The sequence below is a fragment of the Mugil cephalus genome, chromosome 16 (genome assembly GCF_022458985.1).
Source record: "Mugil cephalus isolate CIBA_MC_2020 chromosome 16, CIBA_Mcephalus_1.1, whole genome shotgun sequence".
Lineage (NCBI taxonomy): Eukaryota > Metazoa > Chordata > Actinopteri > Mugiliformes > Mugilidae > Mugil > Mugil cephalus.
Window position 1 is genome coordinate 8,204,477 of NC_061785.1, and position 13,429 is coordinate 8,217,905.

At 40.8% G+C, this 13,429-nt stretch overlaps 3 protein-coding genes across 3 annotated transcripts; 2 read left to right on the plus strand and 1 right to left on the minus strand.

Annotated features, from left to right (window-relative positions):
* The first annotated feature begins 891 nt into the window (after positions 1-891).
* Positions 892-4,788, plus strand: gch2 (GTP cyclohydrolase 2). The gene is made up of 6 exons (XM_047608387.1): positions 892-1,299; positions 1,786-1,895; positions 2,013-2,068; positions 2,621-2,652; positions 4,140-4,224; positions 4,548-4,788. Exons 1-6 carry the CDS (start codon positions 1,008-1,010, stop codon positions 4,675-4,677), a joined length of 705 nt encoding a protein of 234 aa, XP_047464343.1. The 5' UTR covers positions 892-1,007; the 3' UTR covers positions 4,678-4,788.
* Positions 4,789-6,137: 1,349 nt separating this feature from the next.
* On the minus strand, positions 6,138-8,720 carry cript (cysteine-rich PDZ-binding protein). Its single transcript, XM_047608389.1, has 5 exons — positions 8,599-8,720; positions 8,310-8,375; positions 7,550-7,604; positions 7,299-7,402; positions 6,138-6,509 (listed from the first exon to the last, which is right to left on the minus strand). The coding sequence occupies exons 1-5, from the start codon at positions 8,612-8,614 to the stop codon at positions 6,445-6,447; spliced, it is 306 nt and encodes a 101-aa protein (XP_047464345.1). The 5' UTR covers positions 8,615-8,720; the 3' UTR covers positions 6,138-6,444.
* Positions 8,721-9,432: 712 nt separating this feature from the next.
* On the plus strand, positions 9,433-13,429 carry pigf (phosphatidylinositol glycan anchor biosynthesis, class F). Its single transcript, XM_047609162.1, has 5 exons — positions 9,433-9,813; positions 10,881-10,972; positions 11,094-11,210; positions 11,304-11,412; positions 13,105-13,429. Exons 1-5 carry the CDS (start codon positions 9,586-9,588, stop codon positions 13,216-13,218), a joined length of 660 nt encoding a protein of 219 aa, XP_047465118.1. The 5' UTR covers positions 9,433-9,585; the 3' UTR covers positions 13,219-13,429.

The following is a 13,429-nucleotide window of genomic DNA, read 5'->3' on the forward strand; positions in this document are numbered from 1 at the left end:
TGAGGGTGGAGGACGCTATCCTGTGACTGCTTCATTGGACTCTCACAGAGATGGGTGTGGACTCGCACCTCATTTCCTGGATGGTGGACTTTCTCACCGTGAGACCTCAGTGTGTCAGACTGCACGTCTGGGACTATCTATATAATTTTCATTCAATGTTGATTCTGCACAGTCATTCATGTGCGCTGTGTTTGCATTGTGCCTGTCTTCTATTAAATTCATGCTTGAACAAAGTGTAATGGGGGTGAAATAATTAAATGGTTGTTAGTCTTTATCTCTTTGTGAAGAAGAATAGCTTTAATGGTCATTGCACGCAAATTACGATGCCACTTTGTTTGATTATAAATATAAAATAGGGGGAAAAGCTGTGCTTGGGTATTGATTATGTCTAGGATTTGAACTACTAGGCATACTGTCTGTATTCTTCCCAACATAAAATAACGAATCTATATAAAACTGAGGATAACATTCAACTGTGAAAACAGTCGCCACCAAATCTGTCAAACAACCAGCCAATTCAACTTGTAAGTGAATACCGCCACATTTAACATCCTTCTTCGTGACTTATCAGTGTAGTTCACGTGGATATCTGTCCTCCAATACAATTTAATCTCCGTGCAATTGCAACTGAAGAGTCCTGAAAGGCACAACTCTCCAAAAAAGTCTGCCTGAGCTTCATGTGAAGTCATGAGCCTTGTGTAAATTAAAGCGACATAATTGGAACAAATGCACGGAGATACAGTAAGGGTCAAGTGATGCGAGACGCAGAAAATCCGGTTGCGTAGCTTGGCTGAGAGTCGGGAGAGGTGGGTGCTCCGCGATGACATGTAACCCCCTCCCCACTACCGATGACGCTCGGTGTTTTGACGTACGCGGCGCCCTGACAAATGGGAGACTGATGCGCAACCGGCCGGCTTTAAAAGCAGCGGGAGCAGCACTTACAAACCACACTTAACCTCGAGAACTCTCCTCTCCTCTGTTCCAGAGTTTAAAGAGAAAAGGCAACCATGAACGCACACTGCAACGGAAAGGTCAGCGACGCCGGAGAGGAGTTCCACTGCAACAACAGCTTCAGCGACCTCATCATAGACACCAAGAAGTCCGTCGTGCACCGCAAGCACGAGACGTCCCGCAAAGAGGCCGAGGACGAGTCCCGCTTACCTGCCCTGGAGACCGCCTACACCAACATCCTGCGGCACCTCGGGGAGGACACGGACCGGGAAGGGCTGCTGCGCACGCCGCTGCGCGCCGCCAAGGCCATACAGTTCTTCACCAAGGGCTACCATGAGACCATCGATGGTGAGTGGACAGGTTCATCTCTGTGCTGAAAGAGGCTCATGTGTAATCAGAAAGCGAGTTGTTAATTTTCAGACAGAACAGAATGGGAAAACACTCAGTGTGATAAGAGTCTTCGTCCGTTTTTGAAAGGAAGACCCGCAGTAACAGGAAAATGAGTGGCCAGAAAATTTAACAAGATTTCAGTTAAGGTTTGCACTTACCTTTTGAGCACATTTCAACTTCTCAAATGTGTGATCCCATAATAAACAGGTTAGTCTTTTGTTTAGGAGATGCAGTTGGACAAAGTGAGACATGTTAAGTGTCTCTGTTGGGCATCAGATAATTCATAGATGTAGAAAGAAAATAAAGATAATTACTATTTTATGGCTTGGAAGAGTTCAAAATGCATCAAAACAGTCAACAAGGTTACTTTAGGTTACATTTATTGACATTCCTGATGCTTTAGTTTTTCTGTAATGTGTGGCTGTCCGTGCGTGTATCCTCCAGACATCCTAAACAACGCCATTTTTGATGAGGACCACGACGAGATGGTGATCGTGAAGGACATAGACATGTTTTCACTATGCGAACATCACATGGTGCCCTTCTTTGGCAAGGTACGCAGCGTCAAATGAGATTTAAAGACGACGCATGTGTAGCGGCTCGGGATTGAAGCGTCTTTACTGCCCTTACCTAACCTCCGCTCCCACTGGCATCTTGTCATCTTTCTCCAGGTTCACATTGGGTACATTCCCAACAAGAAAGTGGTGGGACTGAGTAAGCTGGCAAGGTAACACACAAGCTCACACGCTCACACTATACCCCACTGCCCTCACTGTGACTGTATGTTTCTGATGTCACTACCGGGTGACTGCGTTCTTCTGTTATCTCAGTGCATTGACCTGGAGGCTTAGAGTCTAAGCCCACTGGCCATCATCTAGTCCCCTCATCAAGCACTCTCACAGACACAGGCCCAAACTCTGTCCGCTCTCGAGCCATGAGAAAATCCCTTCCGACCTGTGGGAATCACCCGTTATCATCACAGCCTCTCTGTCTGTCTCCTTCTGCCCGTTTCCTAAAATATCGCCCCCAAATCCGAACATACAAACCCAGAATAACAGTATCTGAGTCACCGGGTTCTTAGACAAACTGGCTGTTGTTGAAACTTGCTCGACAGATTCAGAGAACTCCGCAGGGTGAATGATTCACAGATCCATACAGTTGGAATGGCGGGGCCGGGGCCGGGGTCCAGGGACTGATGCCAGTCTGTGTTTATCAAAAGATTAATCATTATTGCACCTAATCAGCCCTCTCCTCTTTCCATATGTTCTGATTCCTGTAGGATTGTGGAGATCTACAGTCGGAGGCTTCAAGGTGAGCAAACCAAAGATTTGTGCGCGGTATTGTGTGCGGCATTATAGCACTTTTCCTCTGGTTTAACCAAACCCTAAATTGTGCTGTGAATCACAATAATAAACAATATCCAAAAAGCATTTTAAAAAAAGCAACTAGACATGAAGAGTTTTTTTTTAGAAGATGTTTCGCCGCTCATCCGAGTAGCTTTTTCCGTTTTTAGCGACTAATGGAAAGCTGAGGCTTAAATAGGTCGAGGTTAAAGACCTGAAACTCACACATCTAGATACTTACCTGCCGTTGAAGCTTGTCCCTGTTCTCTTTCCCAATGCGTGGTGCTCTAATGACCCATTATTGGTCAGAGGCTCCGGTCTCAAGGTGTGAAACTTCTTGGGGACAGAGGTTAGGGGACTGTGCCGTAAACTGACGGCAGATTTTATTTCAGTCTCTGTTTAGAGAAGGGTTTTCCAATCTCTTATTGATGTCTTCCTTTACTCCTCTTTCAAACCATCTGTCTTCTCCAGCTAAGATTCGGACGCTGTTATCTTTAAAGGCTTGTCTACTGTCCTTTAGTGGTAGGTGGGCAGATCAATCCTGAATTCCTGGTGCATGGTATTGGTACATGTGTTTGTGGATTGGTTGTTTGGTACATTCCTCACTGCATTAAACAGCATATGCTACATTACTTTACTGGGTGTTTTGTCACCCACAACATAGTAATGTAGTGTGTGATGTTCAGTACAGACGTTAATGGACGCTAGTTGTGCCATTTTCTGGTTGTTAATAGAAACAAGTGAAGCAAGTTTCTGGCAGCTTTTACGCACCGAGTTTCCACATCAAATCACAACTTCACTTAGGACTGAAGAAGCTTCTCGGATGAGCGGCAAAACATCTTTGCTACAAATCCAGTTGCCTTTTTTAAACACTTTTTGGATAAACCATGACCTGGATGTCTGTAAAATCTCTATCACCAACCTCAGTTTCACCCCAGAAAAGAGAAAATGTTTCGTGGGTCAAGGTGGCTTGTGGAGGCAGAAAGTTAAAATGGCATCACGCGTGCAACCAACATAACCTTTTAAATTGACATACATCACGTGGCACAGTTCAAATGGGGGTTCATGAGCGGGTTTGAAGCTTAGTGTGGCGGCTCTGGCCATGCTGCCGCCATGTTGGCAGTGACTCCACCCAGCTTCTGGCTAATACAAAAAATTAGCAAAGAGGAACTGAGCGACTCCTGTAGTGGTACCCACAGTGCACACATGAAAATGCAAATTACTGCTTGTAGCAGGTTCTAAGCATGTTTATTTCTGCTGTAAAGTTTGACATTTTAACATGGAGGTCTATGGGACATGGACTCACTTTTGGAGCCAACCTCAAGTGGACATTTGGGGAACTGCAGTTAATTGCTTGTTGGCTCCACTTGCTGCTGTACAAAATAAGTGCCTGCAGTGGTCCCGTAGCAGGAGCCGGGCTTAATCTCTCTCTTTAAATTATTTTGTTTCCTTCAGTCCAAGAGCGTCTCACCAAGCAGATCGCCATGGGAATATCCGAGGCTCTGCAGCCTAAAGGAGTAGCTGTTGTTATTGAAGCAGCGTAAGTACACACACACAGAAAAATCATTATTATCTGAAACGGGTGTGATACTGCAAAGGCAAATGCAAATGCGTCACATGTTCTTAAGAACAACAAGAAAACACCAGTTTCTTGGTCCAGTATCTAGTGTCAGCCAGCTTTTGTTCTATAGCACAACATTGCTGAGCCGTTTTTTTGACGCTGCTCATTTGCTTTTGGTTTAACATTTGTCCTGTTAGCTTCTGTTCAACAAAGTGTTCTTTAAAAGCAACCCTAAAGAGAAGACATTTTCCCTTCTTCAAAATCTTTTCTCATATATGCGTGTGCCACATGTGTGCTTGCAGGCACATGTGCATGGTGATGCGCGGCGTCCAGAAGATGAACAGCCGCACGGTGACGAGCACCATGCTGGGAGTTTACCTAGAAGACCCCAAAACCCGGGAGGAGTTTCTGACTCTCTCGCAGCGCATCTAACAAAAGTTGCCTCTGTAATCAGTAGCACACGGGTCCGCATCTGATTGAGAAAAAATAAAAAATAAAAAAATAGCAACAACAACCTAAAGAAAAAAAGAAAAGAAAAAACAATAACTTGCAGATATAAAACGTCACCATCAGATGCAGGATCTCTTGTTTATGGAGCCAACCTCACTGCAACTGATGCCTGAACTATTTCAATCCTGCAGCTGAAATCCATCATTTGAAACAACTGTGAACACAACAGGCTCACATTTATGGTGCCTTCAGTCGATATTTTACAGTCTTAAATGGCAATATTGTTGTTATAAAGTATGAAACTTGAGTGCAATTTTGTAATGTGATAACAGTTGATTTTTTTTTTCCTGATGGGAATATTCAATGGTGCTTTTGCTTTTGAGTTTTACACCTTTTCCTTGCTTTGTTGTTGTATTTAGAATTGACGGATATGAATAATTTAACCAACGATGTGTCCTTTATAAATACATTTTTAAAGTCTCTTATGTGACACTTTAACATCCAAGTGATTATATCTATAGTCCAAAGAGTAGAAGTAATGGATGTGCCGAGTGGATGGTTGTTTTGATCAATGACCGCTAAAAGCTTTTATTCTGAATATACTGTATTTGCTTAAATAAAGTAACAGTAACACAATGAAAGTTGTCGACCTTGTTTACTTTATGCCAACATAAATGTAAATGAGACACAATTCTGATACATTACAGTGTGTAAAAGTGTAGAAATACGCCGGATAAGAGAAACAGCGCGGTTTGGGAACGTCGTTAGTTTTGCAGTTTGTCAAAAACAAACATATTTGGCAGACTGACATTATCATCAAACTTACTTTAGTCAAATCAAATGTCTGGACCGAATTTCATCCGTACATAACTCGATGATACTATAGCTGGGACAGTTCATCCAGAACTTTAAATTCACTTTGATTACATTTACACAGAGCCAATAAAAATCAGGGCTGTTTCAATATGACTCAGAAAATGAAACTCGCAATAAAAGTGCATTTCAGATTCAGCAGCACGCTCTGCTAAACTTTCATGAACAACTTGCTCATTTATATTTACTACACCCACACTTTTCCTTCTGTGTGTACGCCACATTAGCTGAAGATTGAGGCCGTCTTTGTGTTGCGGTGGGGCAGCGTAAATCAATAAGGTAGCATAAAAACCAGTGTGTGCACATGTGGTTGAAGGCCCGAGGGAGGGAGAGACCTTTAAATATCAAAGGAAGAGCCTGTCGTCATAGGACGCCTGTGAACTATAACCTCCATCTGCGGCAGCAGCTGGGTGAGGGGCACTTGACTGTGCAGCTTCTAAATATGATTATATCAGAGTAAACCAATTATTACAGGCATGTAGTCTTAATGTGGATATGCTGTGTGCGTAAGTGGCTAAAATTATACCATTTATGGCTGCAGGCGGAGATATAAAATATGTCAAATGTCCTCATGTTGGAAACTTTATTTCACTCAAAAATGCAACACAATATATTACATACAGACATGTATTATTTAAAAAGTAAAGAAATGCAAGAATTGAATTTTAAACGCACAGAATTTTGGAAACCTCTCCTAGAAAATCAGATGACAACTGGTGGTATATTTGTAGACAGGTGTACTTAGGTGCGTACGGCCACTGTAACAGCTCCCGCAGCATTATGTGATATTTCTATATTAAGGGGGAAAAGCCATCTCCAGATCTCTCTTTCAGTCTCTTGTTCTTTTGGAAGAACCGTTCTCTCATCAGCACGCTGTCACACGGACGTCTGTTTGTAGTTCTTGGTGTCCAAAACTTTCTTTCCGCACATTGCACAGATTCCTGGAGAGGCAAAAAAAAAGAGAGGAAATTAAAAGCTGATCTGGGAAAAGAGTCTTGGACTTAATGAGATGAACCAGTGATTCCTAATTTACACCTGCAGCAGAGATTATTTGTTTCTGTTGTACTACATTTTTTAGATGTTTTATTTGAATGTTATACATATTACATTTGAAGGGACTGATAAGTCCAAACATATTGACAGACATCAGTGCGTGATGAATACAGATAGAAATGATTTGTTACATAAGGAGTCCTGATTATGGTCACAAATAATTGTGTTATCAAGACTGATTGAGGTGCAGGATGAAACTGTAATTTCTTGAGGGAAGAAAGGAGTAAGGGAGTGGAACACTTTTTTCATTCCAAACTCATTGAGCTAAATCTGCAGATTCGGGGGATCTTTTTTCTATAGTTGCCTCACTGAAAACACTGAAAACAAAATACATGCCAAAGCTAGACACTGAGGTGAGATTCTCGCATTCAGCCGCTACCCTATTTCAGAAAGCACAGATCAAAAATGCCAGTGAAAATTTGCAGGACTAGAACATAACTCTTTCTGAGAAAATAAGCAGGTCTACTCTCAATTTTCAGCTTAAGTCCTGAAAAGGAAAACGTGCACTGTGGTTATGAACTACTCTAGATGCTAAAATATGTCCCGCATGATACTCTTCTATTGAAAACATTGTTTACAACAAATTCTGTTTTGGAAACTATATACACACATGAACTGCATATATAGCACATCAGGATTTCGGCACAGTAAGCAGTTCAGTTTAAGTGAGCTTATACCTTTCTTGTATGCGCAGCCCTGGCAGTAATGTGATCCAGACTGATGAACTGAGCTCTTGCAGATCCGGCACGTTGCAAAGCCTGACTTGCTGTAAGGGTCGAACCTGAGAGAGACAAACATCACAAACCAATAGAAGCTAAATAAATAGCTAATATTCAACAATCAGAGGGAAGGTACTAAATTACAATTACTTTTTTTAAATGGAAACAGAGGTACAATTCGAGATGCTCCCTCACAGTCAGCTACTTACCTGGCTTTCTTAGAAGTTAACATCTTGTTCTCATTCAGTTTACGCCCACCACTCTCTGCATGAAAGAAGAACAAAGGGCTTTATTAAAAAGCATGATCTAATCAGGATCTAAAAAAATATAACATGAATGATTTAACATGTGAGAGAAGTTTCTATAATCATGTTAATACATTTCTGTGGTATGGTTTCATGTAATTTTTATTTAGTTATTTATTTATTTATTTTTTGTGTGTGAAAATGCTGTAATGTTGTAATTGTCGCTGCTTGACCTAATGTGGACCCCAGGAAGAATAGTCTTCATTTCTACTAATTGGGATCCAAAAGATACAATAAACAATGTATGCATCCAAAAAGATCTAGCCCATTTTTCGGTTAGATTTGTTAATATCACTTGAAGCTCAAAATAATAAAACTGAGTCAGGCAAACTTTGCACAATTGATATGTTGACATAAATAGGCCACAGATGGACAAATTCCTTCCTCTGTTAAAAACACCTCATGTAATTCAGACACAAACTACTCACACTGGTTGGGATTAGCTGTTTATACTGGGTATTAAAATCTTACTATTACCTTTCGCATCCCTGGACATTAAATAAAATAAAATTCCCCCTTAGATCAACAGCAACTTGACAGCAGTATTTTGGCAATGGCAGATCGTACGTGTGATCAATAATGATAGTAAATAGTAATGATAGTAAATAGAAAATAGTCTATGCATCCTAAATAATAACAAACCTGTCAAACTACTGATGTTTACCTGTTGTATTCCGTGCTCCATCCTTCCAGGTGTCCGGGGTGATGACCTTACCAAGCTTCTTTTCGCCTAAAATAACAATTAACAGAATATTTATACAAACAATGCTTTACTAACATAACAAAGTCTAAATGACACAGACATTAACAAATTAGCGATACGCAGGATAATAACAACAGTTAGCATCACAACAGACAGCTAGCTTTCGAAGAATATCCAACCTTCGTTAACAACAACAACGTATATTAGATTACATTCATGAAAGAAATGTAAGTCTCTGAATTATACGTACATTTTTCACAAACCATATTTCCTACGCGTTGGTTTTAGGAGATCAAAAGAAAAAGAAAAATGTTAGTTAGCTTTAGCTTCTTCGATTGTTGTAAACTTCCGGTCTGCGTACTATCGTTTCACAGAATTTGATTGGTCAAAGCTGGAATTCAAAGCTCGGATTTCATTGGTGTATAGAACCATCCATCAATGACGTCACGAAGTATCCAAGTAACGTGGCCTGTGATTGGTTAAAAGATGATCGCTTCCGTAACATAACATCACCCAGACACACACGATTACTTCCTGTTTGCTGTTGACTCTTTATTATTTTTTTACAAATTAAAGTTGACAAGGTAGAAAAGTCTCTAAGAGCAAAATGAAATGTTTTAAAAATAGAAATGAGCACCAATGCATTACCCAATTTCAAACATCTGGAAACAACTGTAAATAAATGTACGGACATTTTTTTTTCTCTGTACTTTCATTTTTATAACATTTACAAATATCACGACAACATAAGACAACATCTGAAATCAGTTAGGAAACCTTCTAAAAGATCGTTTTGCTGTGTTTAATTAAAATTTACCCAGATCATTAATGTGATGAATATCGTGGCAAATATTCGGGCACAAATAATTTCACACTTTTGTATGAATAATATATTTAAACTTAATCACCTTAAACTCATTTTGTTGCGCCAAGAGGGAGGCGGGCATTATGTGTCACATTTCAAATCACTAATTAAATAAATACGTTGTATTTTCTTGTTGTCTGTTTTTCGGAGTTTGAGTTTGCATCTGCAAGGTAAATAGGTAAAATAAAACAGTGAGCTTTTATTTTGAAGTCCAAGCAGAAGTCATTGATGCATGTTTACGGAAGTCAAGAGTTTCATTCATGGATTTGGCCCACTGCGAACGTCCGCAGTTTCCTTAACATTTAACGTATTTTATTTGACTTTTGTCCGCCGTTTTAAGTCTCCTGTTCCTAGATAAGTGCAGTCCTAGCCATGTGGGACCATGAAATCAGGGCCATGGCGTCCACGCACGCCATCATCGCCGCCTCGGTGTTCATGGCCACGGTCCTACCTGCGGTGTTCGTTTCGGGCTTCTCGGTGTACGGCTCCCACCTGCTGTGGCTCTACTCGGTGTCCGGTGCGGTGACCGCGGTCAGTGTCGCCGTCTTCTGGCTGCTCGGCATCACACCACCGACCAAGAAACACACACTGGGATACAAGGTACTGACACTCTGCTATAAAGAATGACTTTGGATTTATTGTGATTCTCATAGTTAGTGGAAAATGCCTATTGTCGTGTTTACCTGTCACAATTTGTGACAAGTCAACTATTTGTGGTTTTATTATTATAAGGATTTGTATTTATTATGAGGGGGGTTGGGTCCTATGGGTTGAGGGGAGCGGCCTCTGTGGATCATCCCACAGATACTTGATCAGTTTGGGATCTAGTGAATTTAGAGGTCATCTAGGTGGGTGGTACGTGTCTAGGTAACATCCACACCAATGCCAGGTCCAAAAGTTTACCAGCAGAACATTAAATTGTCACAAAATGGTAAATGTTATTCACGTCTCCTGTTAGTGGTCATAATGTTATGCCTGATCTGTGTGTTAAACGATGATACTCTTTATTTAAACTCAAGGGCATTGGGAGGAGTGCTTTATTTACAGATGCATTATTAAATAAAAATACTAGAATAAATGTTAAATTAACATATGTATATAAATACAGTTGATTAAGGATACAAACAGAGATTACGACATAAATTAATTAAAAAAGAACAATTAGTCCTGTTAATTTACACCTGTTATATTATCCATTGGCGTGATGTTGTTTTATTTTGTATACAACATTTTTTGTGACTCTAAATTTTAAAAATAGAGGCAAACTACTGAATTAGAGACCAAATTATGTGCAACTTGACAAAGACAATCGTAATCAGAACCTTAGTAATTTTATTTATTTATTTTGTGAAGAGTGTTACCGTTGTCCGCTAAAACACGGTACTGACTGGGTGACACCACTAACTTGACTCAGACTTGCTTGTCTTTAAAATGCAGATAAGAGATGAGAGGCAACAATGGTTTTTTGTTCATAATTAAGAAGGCAGTGACAGCTCAGCTGCGGAAAAGCACACAAGAGATAAGCAATGAGCCACAAACAAAACCAGAGTGAATCATAATTCCAGTGTCTTATCATCATAGGGAACATTGTCTCAGTGTGGTCTGAAATTCCTCCCAAAATGTATTTAATTTTACATTAACTATCTTCACTCTTGTTCTTTCTGCAGCTGTCCAAGTTGTTTCGCTCCTGCCTCTACTTCTTCCTGTCATGCCTGTTCTTCCACACTGTGGTTGTCCTATATGGAGCTCCGCTAATTGAGTGAGTAGCCGGGGTTCTTTGCATGGAGAGATCTAACCCTCACATCAACACAGGTACAAATCACACGTAGCAAGGGATTAAACTGAAACTCAAAATCTTTGTGTATTCATGTGCATTTCAGATCTGCATTAGAAACATTTTCCCTGGCTGTGCTGCTGACCTCGCTGACCACACTGAGGTGTCTCTGCGTCCTCGGCCCCAACGTCCAGGCCTGGATACGAGTGTTCAGCCGACACGGGTAAACCTGAAACCATTTCCTTTTTCCTGCTTGTCCTTCAGTTACAGTGCACGTCTGTAAGAAGCTCTTGTTTTGGTGCGTCTCCGTCTCCAGAGCCATGTCGGTGTGGGACACCTGTCTGCAGATTACAGTGGCCTGCACGCTGGTAGGAGCCTGGGTGGGAGCGTTCCCTATACCTCTGGACTGGGACAGGCCTTGGCAGGTTAGTACACACATAGTTTATACAGTGGGGAGTCTTCCAGAGAATATTTATTTGGAGACTTGCCAGTTTCTACCTGATGAATGTGACCTGATCAGGAGGAGTGATTTGATTATTAGCATAATCAGCTTAAATGTGGCTCACAGGGCTGCCTGTTCACAGAGGATTTTTGTCACAGGAGAAAGAATAAATTAAATTAAATTCACAATTAAATTGTATTTGTATTCCACTATGTAAATAGTGAAATAATGCAACTGTCTCAAGATGCTTTACTGAACCCAGAGGCTGAAATATTCTAAAACCTATCTTAGCATAACTAAAAGTCTAACGTTTAAGTAGGGAGAATACATCTTAAAGCTTGACAAAAAGACAACAAGTGTATCAGTGTAATTTTGGTTGTAGAGGACCCAAAACGACTTAGTTGTCGGTGACATCAGAGTAGTACTGAGCTATGTCACAAATAAAGAGTAAACGCATTAAGTTAGACGCTGAATTACCTTTGTAAGCTAAATTGGTCTGACTACAATGAGAAAATGTAGATAATACGTGCAGCAGAGAATGATATTCATGTAGCCACCTCATTGTAGACAATGTCTACAGCCACGCTTTCTCTGAAATCTGGTAAAGATGAGCGAAACATCATCTTTTGCATTAATGCTGCAGATTTGTCTCCCCCTTCTGGCAGTGACAGTAACTGCACAGAATCTACTCTTCGCACAGATTGATTTCAACCATAGCATAATAACCTATAAATAACGACAACTCAACGAATGTTTCTCTTTATTTTCAGGCAAAGAAGAACATTATGAAAATTAAATTACTTAAAGAAAAAAACAAAGTGCAATTTCAGCACACTGACGCCTGCTGTTTGCTTCTGGGTCTCTTTGTTGTTTCTATGTCCACAATTCTGTGTGCCCCCTACTTGAAAAATTATGAATAGCATTTACTTTTATTGCAAAACATAACATGTCTACCATATGTCATTTTCATACCCTGTAAATTCATCCTGCAGGCCAGATTGGACACTCGGGTCCACAGTCTCTATGACCTGTCTCTTCTCTGGGTGCTCTGTAATAAGAAAGGGCCAAACAATTTTTCTTAACTGTAATTCTTGGCCACCTGGAACATCAGAAACCATTTCATCTTTCCTGACCGCCATAGACAGTGAATTCATAGAACCATGGTTACATTGGTAACTCTAGTTTCTCCGCCATACTCCTAGATGCTGCAGACTACTCCTAATGCTGCTCTCGAATGTAACAGACATCCATTTATATTTAAAACGTATCCACTGAAGTTTCCCTTTGTCTTTAACTATCAGTGTGACGGATTTCTCCAAAATCTCCATAACCGTGTTCCTTTCAGTGCTTGACTCCGTCTTTTTATTTTATTGGATTCTCTTAGTGACAAAAAGGGAATGAAATTGAAATTGCAAGGGGGATTTTCTGTAAAAAAAAAAAAGATGGAAGGAAAATGCAAATTAGAGAGGGAGGTAATGGGAACATCAGTCAAAAAGACACCAGCGCTGTATTATGCCATTAGAAGTCCTTCTCTAAATTGCCTGAACATTATCAGAGTGCAGCAGAGGTGCATGTGGGGAATATTTAACTCCTCAGGATGTGGGTTATCTTGTCACGCTCCGTCTTAGTTAAACAATCAGACCCACCTTCCTTCTGCCTCTTCTTCTCCTTGTAGGTTTGGCCTGTCTCCTGCAGCCTTGGCGCCATGATTGGCTTCCTGACCGGGCTTGTAGCAGCTCCCGCGTGGATCCACTACCATCGCAAACAGCTGACGTACAAGTGCAAGTGAGAGGGACAGACATGTGTTTTTATGCCCTGCGATTGTGCGACTGCTTCCAGCTTCTTTCCCTTTCTACTGATTTATTTATTGGGAGGACTCACCGTGTGACCGCAGCCTTTCATGAGTCACGAGATGATTTTTGTAACAACATCCGATGTTATTTTGTATGTGTGAAGGCTGAGTATTTTGTGACATGAATAAACAATGACTCCATTTGCAA

Coding starts and splice junctions, on each gene's coding strand:
- cript (XM_047608389.1), bottom strand. Junction 7,605..8,309: donor TGGAGCACGGAATACAACAG/GTAAACATCAGT, acceptor TCTTTCATGCAG/AGAGTGGTGGGCGTAAACTG. Junction 7,403..7,549: donor TTAACTTCTAAGAAAGCCAG/GTAAGTAGCTGA, acceptor TGTCTCTCTCAG/GTTCGACCCTTACAGCAAGT.
- pigf (XM_047609162.1), top strand. CDS start 9,586: ATGTGGGACCATGAAATCAGGGCCATGGCGTCCACGCACGCCATCATC. Junction 9,814..10,880: donor AACACACACTGGGATACAAG/GTACTGACACTC, acceptor TTCTTTCTGCAG/CTGTCCAAGTTGTTTCGCTC. Junction 10,973..11,093: donor TATGGAGCTCCGCTAATTGA/GTGAGTAGCCGG, acceptor TGTGCATTTCAG/ATCTGCATTAGAAACATTTT.
- gch2 (XM_047608387.1), top strand. CDS start 1,008: ATGAACGCACACTGCAACGGAAAGGTCAGCGACGCCGGAGAGGAGTTC. Junction 1,896..2,012: donor TGGTGCCCTTCTTTGGCAAG/GTACGCAGCGTC, acceptor ATCTTTCTCCAG/GTTCACATTGGGTACATTCC. Junction 2,069..2,620: donor GGACTGAGTAAGCTGGCAAG/GTAACACACAAG, acceptor TGATTCCTGTAG/GATTGTGGAGATCTACAGTC.